At 35.8% G+C, this 7,835-nt stretch overlaps 1 protein-coding gene across 1 annotated transcript; it reads left to right on the top strand.

The window, feature by feature from the left end:
* The first annotated feature begins 814 nt into the window (after positions 1-814).
* LOC147510942 (uncharacterized) lies at positions 815-3,392 on the top strand. The gene is made up of 3 exons (XM_086599353.1): positions 815-2,353; positions 2,485-2,984; positions 3,083-3,392. The coding sequence occupies exons 1-2, from the start codon at positions 1,694-1,696 to the stop codon at positions 2,815-2,817; spliced, it is 993 nt and encodes a 330-aa protein (XP_086455479.1). The 5' UTR covers positions 815-1,693; the 3' UTR covers positions 2,818-2,984; positions 3,083-3,392.
* Positions 3,393-7,835: the final 4,443 nt, after the last annotated feature.

Raw genomic sequence — 7,835 nt, 5'->3', positions numbered from 1 at the left:
GACCGAAGGTATGTTTATTCCAGTGCTTGAGCTTCCCTTTTAACCTCTTGAGTTTTTGTGTAAGAATGAAGATTGAATGACCAGTGATTGTTTCCCCCCAACTTTGTTCCACCAATTCCATGAACCCAGGATGAGTGGTCCACATTTTGAAGAATCTAAAGGGAGCATTCTTTGGCTTTGGAACATTTATACACCACCCGACCAATGGAGGGTGGTCTGAGCAAATCCTACCGAGGGCTTTGTATCTCTAGCTAGCAAAGCAAGAAGTCCAATCTGCATTTACAGATAGGAAAATGAAATTTCTGGGCATCCTACTATTGTCAATTTCACATAGTGGGCAACCAACTTTTTTTCGTTAACACTTTGGGCATCCAACTTTTCAATTTTAACAATTTGGGGACTCCGTTAGGTTTCCATCCAAATTAACTTAACAGTTGTTTTTTTTTAAAAAAAAAAAGTCATCAAAAGATCAAGAAATTAATCTACATGGCTAAATTATAATGATGTGGCAAATGTGGGAAAACACCCAATTTCTTGTTCCCTCATAATCTTTCATCCCCAATTTGGAATTCCCTCCAATTTTGCAAAACTTAGAACCCTAAAAAATGAAAATCTCAATATTTGATCTCTGATTGGGGAAACCGCACACAATTTGCTATGGCTTCAAGTAAGTGGTTATTCTTTGGTTATTTTTTTGCTCTCTCATTTTATGTTAGTTTATTGTGATATTGTTTAAACTATTAGTTTTAATTGAATTCCTTCTTTATATTAGGTGATGATTTTGTGTTAACACTGTGGCATGGGGTAGATTTGATATTTATTCCAAAGAATTCTATGAAGGCAAAAAGTTTGTGAAGAAATATGTCCAATACTATAAGCATGGAAAAATTTCACATAATGAAGAAGGCATTATGTGAGGTTGAGAGAACTTTGAAAGAAGTTTATGCTAAACTGAGGAGCTATGCAGTAGAGATCCTAAGGTCAAATCCTGGAACAACATGCAAATTTGAAGTAGAATCTAATCCTACAAATGATGCTGAGGTAATATTTCAGAGATGTATTTGTGTTCTGATGCAATCAAGAAGGGGTATAAATTTGGTTGCAGACCTGTGATAGGTTTTGATGGGTGTTTTTTAAAAGGATTTTGTAAAGGTCAGTTGTTAACTGCAGTAGGAAGAGATGGGAACAATCAAATGTTCCCAATTGCTTGGGTAGTTGTAGAATTTGAAAGCAAGGATAGTTGGAAGTGGTTCCTTGGGTTTCTACTGAGTGACCTTAACATTACTAATAGGCTTGGTTTGACAATTATTTTAGATCAGCAGAAAAGACTTATTATTGCAGTGGAAGACCTTTTGCCTCATGCTGAGCATAGAATGTTTGCAAGACACATTTATGCAAATTTCAGAAAAAAAATATACAGGTATAGTTTAATTTTTTGTTCCATTAGTTTATGATTGAAAATGACATTGTTTCTTTATTTCACTATATTATATATTGTATAGGCACCCAACTGGAATCCTTGTTCTGGAGAGCTAGCAAGAGTTCTACACCTCAAGAGTTTGAAACAGTCATGAAAGAGGTAGAAGTATTGTGTCCTGAGGCTGCTGACCATCTAAAGAACAAACAAAATCCTATGTGGTGGTGTAGGGGTTTTTTTAGTTTTTAGAGTAGGTGTGATGTTGTGGAGAACAATATGTGTGAGACTTTCAACTCCACCATTGTTGAAGCAAGGCATAAGTTAATTATTGGAATGCTAGAAGAAATAAGGGTGAAAAACATGGTTAAAATGCAAAAGAAAAGGGAGTTGTTCACAACTTGGGTTAACACCATAACCCCTTATGCTAGGAAGAAGTTAGAGGAAAACAAAGATGAAGCAAGGTTTTGGCAACCACTATTTGTTGGTGATGGACAGTTTGAAGTGAGAAAGAGTAATGGTGATGGTTTTGTTGTTCATATAGAGAAGAGGAGTTGCACCTGTAGAATGTGGGAACTTAGTGGTATTCCATGTGCTTATGCCATATCAGCTATGTTTCTTTCAAAAGAGAATCCTGATACTTTTGTTTCAAGTTACTTTCAGACAGAGGAATACAAGAAAGCATATGGACATTTCCTACAGCCTTCGAATGGAGAGAGGTTGTGGCCTGCAACTTCTTATTCAACAATTATACCTCCTAAGGCTAGGAGGATGCTAGGGAGACCCAAAAGGAATAGAAGGATGGAGATGCATGAGGAGAAAAAGAAGACTGGTCATAGGGTCAGTAGAAAGGGGACTCAAATAAGGTGTGGGAGATGTCAAGTACTTGGTCATAACAAAAAGAATTGTACAGCTGAACCTGTTGCACCTAATACAAATGTGAGTAATCTAATTCATTATTTATTCCTAATCTAATAGGTAGTTATATTTATTTAAGACTATCATACATAATTATTTTTTTGGTTGTCTATATCCTATTTATATTGTGGTTGTTTTACTTTGTTGTGAAGGAAAAAAGAAGATATTATGCGAAGCCATCAAAGACAGGAGGTAATCAACAAAGCAGAAAAGGAATTCTAAGAGGCAAAAAATTAAAAGCACTAGCTGAACAGCCTAGCAATACAACACTAGCACCAAGTGACAATGCTCCACCACCAACTGACAATGCACCCCTAGCTAACAATGCAAGTCTACCACCACCAGACAATGCACCACCACCACCACCACCAGCTGCCACTACACCACCTCCTAAAAGATTAGGAAAGGTAAGAGACCTGCAAGTCCACCACCAGCTGACAATGCAACACCACCACCAAGTAACAATGGACCACCACCACAACTAGCAGCTGCCACTGCACCACCTCCTAAAAGATCAAGAAAAGGTAAGAGACCTGCAAGTCCACCCCTAGCTGACAATGCACCGCCATCTAGAAGACGTGGTGGGAGAGAGGTGATTCCAAAAGGATATGGGTACTAAACATCTCTTTTCACTGGTTCCTCATTTATAAGGGTATGTATATTAGTCATATCTTATGTGTTTATTAGGTTAATATTTTAGATTTTTGTTTTGTTGTCTTAGTGTGAATTCTTTGCTATGTTATTCCACAGATGCCAGGCCAGAAAGAGCCTATCATGTTAGAAAAGGGAAACAAGTACAAACCAAAGGGAAAAACATCTTCCACAAAACTGAGTTCAACACCATCTTTGTCTATCTCAAGTTCTGCACCACTAGCTCTAATTTTCAATCCTCCATGTGAAGCAACTACAAATGAACCACATGCTAAGAAGAGTAAGACTAAAATAGTTGGGTTGAAGACTAGAACACGCCCTAGAACAATGACAAAACCTACTTGGAAATGAAGACAATGTATTTGGATACTTTGTGTTCTATTTTTTTAATTAAGGATAATATATGTATGTTCCTTTTGGATTTCCTTTTGAATTGTCAGATAATATTTTGTCTATAGCCTTGTCTATATTTTGTTCCTATTTTGTCAGATAAGAATATTTTGTACCTATTTTGTCTATATTTTGCTCCTGTCAGATAATGGAATATTGTTCCTGTCAGATAAAATATTGGAATTTGTTTATACTTTGTCTATATTTTGCTCTTGTCAAAAGAAAGAAGGAACCAATACCCTGTTAGTCATTTCACATAGGCTTTCATATAACTCTTTGGGCTATTTTGCCAGCCTATTTCACATACCACTTCACCTTTGACACAATACCATGTTAGTCATGCCAAATAGACTAAAAAGCCATCTTCAGCAGCTTAATCATCTCCCCTCCCAAAAATGGTATTAAGATTAAGAGAAACACCACTCCCATAACACAATTACTTTATGTAGATGATATGAGGAATCCATAACAGTGAAGCAACACATAAACATCCACAATACATAATTCTGACATTGCAATACATAATTGATATTCTGACAGAAAAACTAAGACAAAAAACTGGTAGGGAACGAACTGGTACAATACATAATTCCCAATACATAAAATACATAAACATCTACAATCACAATAAGAAAACATAAAGGACCAAACATAAACAAAAGACTCTTAAAAAAAACCTATACTAGACAACAATAATACTAGACACCATCACTTCTTAGAATTCCAAATTAAACTTCTTAGACACCATCACTTTTTCTGCAGAGTTTTCATGCACACACCTACAGTAGCCAATGCTAATACAATTTCTTTCATTTGCTTTTTAGATGGCCCTGCTTTTGCTGCTGGGGCTAGTGTTCTTGAGGTGCTTGCTTGAAGCCTAGCTGATCTCCTATGTGACACAATAGACTTCTGGAATCCTGGTGGTGGCTCATCATCATCATCTAGAACAACATCTTTCTTTTTCACAACACAGTAGGGAAGACATTTTTCTGCTTTTCCTTCTTCCCCAATCACTGCAATGTAGCACAACTTCTCACATTTATGACATATTCCAATATGTACGTTTCCATCTTGGTACACCATCTCCATGAACATTTTCCTTCCCTGTGTTGTCTTCATCATTTCACATAGTTTATCATAGGACTTACTTAACTTGGATGTGTCCATCTGAACAGTCTTCAAAGCTCCTTTCACCATTTCAAAAAAAGAGTGATCAACTGATTTCGAATATTGGTGATTGTAGAGAGTGGTGTGAGTAGGAGATGAGCATTGGCATTGGTACAAGTAAAGAAATGGAACTAAAGAAATTAATATATACTACGACTCAACTAACACATTCATTAAGCATAACTTACAATGCAACAAATATCAATAGAATCTATCCAAAACAGTTCTAAGTCTTCTTTCTAAGTCTTAAGTCAACAATATTAGATTTCTTACACCTACATTAATTGATGCAGTTCTCTTATCACATCATATCCGAATCCATATTCAAATGTAACCCAACGAAAAACCCAAAAATGTAACCCAAAACAAAAGCCTTGGACTTACATTCAGTTGATGTTGGTTGTTCCATGTTGGTTTACTAGCTGCCTTGGTCTTAGGTTCCTTGGTCTTATTTCCAGCTTGAATTGCTCTTGCTTATGACTCCATTGCCATATTTTATACTAAAACTCCATTACAGTCACTTAGACAAAGGAAATAAATAAAAAAATATGAAACAAACAAGAATAACAATGATCATTTTCTTCATTTCTTTCGCCTTCTTTAGCTTAGAAACTTGGCTCTCCAGTCTTTCCTTTTCCGTCTCAAGTGCTTTGATATTTTCTTTGTCCAGCTTATCCTCCTAAGTGAAGAATTCACACCTTTTCGGATAGTATCTACACCCTATTAATTTTCTTCCTAGATTTTTCAGTGTATTTGACGTTTTTATTTTTGTCTCAACCCCACAGAAATAAGAACCTACTGAATTCACCGATGTAGTTGACATCTTTGCAAAAAACTTGAAATTGAAAACAAAAGGTTCCAAAACAAAATGGAAGAGAATTTGAATTACTGATAGAATTGATAAGAATGATAGCTAGGGTTGGAGTCAGAGAAGATGATGGCTAGGGTTGGAGTTAGAGAAGAGAGTGCTGAAGATTATGATCGTTGTTGGGTTTAATTTCTGGGCTTATGACCGTTGTTAAATTTATTTTTCTTTTTGTGTTAAAAAACTTGTTTTCACGTAAGTAATTTAGTTCCACATAAGTAATTTAGGGTCCACATAAGCAATTGTTAAGTTAATTTGGATGGAAACCTAATGGAGTCCCCAAACTGTTAAAATTGAAAAGTTGGATGCCCAAAGTGTTAACAAAAAAAATTGGTTGCCCACTATGTTAAATTGGCCATAATTAGATGCCCAGAAATTCCATTTTTCCTTTACAAATGCTCTATCAAGTTTCCCAAGCAGCTTGTTAACCCCTAACTATTTGTTCTACCATGTGAAGTTGAAACCAGTGTTAGGCGCTTCTATAAGATGATTTTGGTCTATAGCTTCTCTGAAATCTCTCATTGCAGTATTGCTTGGCGTGAGTTCACCTATTTTCTCTGTAGGGCTGAGGTAAGCATTGAAGTCTCCAATAACCACCCATGGCTTGTTTAAGGGTCGCTAGCTAAATCCGCCCATAACGTCCTTCTGTGTATGTAGCTTGATTGAGCATGCACCAGAGTGATGACATTTCGCTCCACTTCCACTGAAAGGTGTTGATTTGTGAAGCTTATATAGTGGTTTGTTGTAAATTGCACTTCCATAGTAACCAAATATTTGGAACTTTGTTATTACTGCAGTTAACAAGAGTACTGGAACGTAACCCCAGTCTATGCAAGAAGTTCATAGGTAGAGAATCAATGTTAATCATCTGCTCAACAATTCCAATGATTTTAGGATCCCAATTATTGACAAGCCTTGACAGCCTATCTTGTGTCTTCTCATTTGCTATTCCTCTTAGATTCCAAAATAATATCTTCATAAAGGCAAATAGAGTTTATTGTCTGTGAGTAAAACTCACTTGGAGTTGCTCTCCTTCCCAGACTTAGCTCTAGTATGAGGTGGAGTGTTATCTTGCAATTGCCACCTTGGCTTGTAACCCCTCTTTGTCAGCACTAACCATTCTTGCTCTGTGGTCTCCTTCTAGTTATCATTAGCCAAGTTTGACCATTTTGTGCTTTATGGAGTGGTACTCTAAAGTTGTTCCTCTCTGTCTTGGTTTTCCATCATCGTTAATGCCATATATGTATCTGGAACTGCCTTTTGAAATCCTTCGATAGCTTATCTTGTACCAATTTCATGTGTTTCTGTAGGTGGCTCTCCATCAACTTGTGTCAAGTCTCTGGCCTTTGGTTTATGAATCTCTAAGACTATCTCAAAAGCCCCACCATGATCAAAATTAAAAGAGTTGCTGACAATGGGATAAGGAATGTTGGTAGTGCCTAAATTTTTTTCCGCCATTGTGAGCCCACTGCAGCCATCATCTTTTTGTTGTTTCTCTGTTTTAGTAAAGGGAACTATCTGATTTTGTTCTTTTGCTACTGATAAAACGTAAAACAATAGTTTTACCTACTCTTAACTAATTATGCTATGAATAAGTAAAAGCTTGAATTTACTCTATGGTTAAAATTATACTCTCGTTTATCATGCAATATGTGGATCAGAGTAAAGAATTCGTTCCACTCCTAGTTGTTTAGACGTAAAGTTTTACTAATTCTAACAATTCTAACAAAACTAATGAGAGTAATGGATTTAATTATACTAATATGGTGATTGTAATTACGATAACTAGATTATACTAATGGCAATTTAATACGAAGATGTGAATATGGAGAAGGAATTAGGGGGATTTGATTTCACTTAGATAAATTCCTAATATGGTAGTGTAAATTATTGCAGTCCTAACCAATAAAGATTAAGTATTGATCCCTAATTATTCATGGCAATCTCCACCAACTAATAATTAACATGTGAGGAAGTTTAACCCATTCTCATGGTGAATAAACTAACCTACTAGAGTGAAACTCTTTAGATAAGCAATAATTCTAACTAACACATCAAGTCTTCATCAAAGCTTCATCAAACCCCTCTAATAGAGGTTGTGCTCAGATTTATCAGACTATATCATTAATAGAGGAATAAGAAGAAGACATTATAATAAACTAACTTGGCTTTATTAATATAATGGAAGAGAGTCTAAGAATTGAAAACTATATTAAAAACTAACTCTATGATTTAATAACTAAGTTCCTAGGTCTAAGTCTTAGTATATAAGAGTTATGCCTTAGTCCTCTTTATATAGGAGAGGGCTAGGTCTATAATTTCGTGTATAGGCTTTGGAACCATGTTTTGGGCAATGAAATCAAGCCCAAAACCTAATTACATATGTCCAAAAAGGGATTCTATGCTAGAAATTACTTAAATAGCTTTTTC

This window comes from Coptis chinensis, chromosome 3 (assembly GCF_015680905.1).
Source record: "Coptis chinensis isolate HL-2020 chromosome 3, ASM1568090v1, whole genome shotgun sequence".
Classification (NCBI taxonomy): Eukaryota; Viridiplantae; Streptophyta; class Magnoliopsida; order Ranunculales; family Ranunculaceae; genus Coptis; species Coptis chinensis.
Note: the sequence above shows the minus strand (reverse complement) of the source record. Positions and strands in the feature narration are given on the sequence as shown.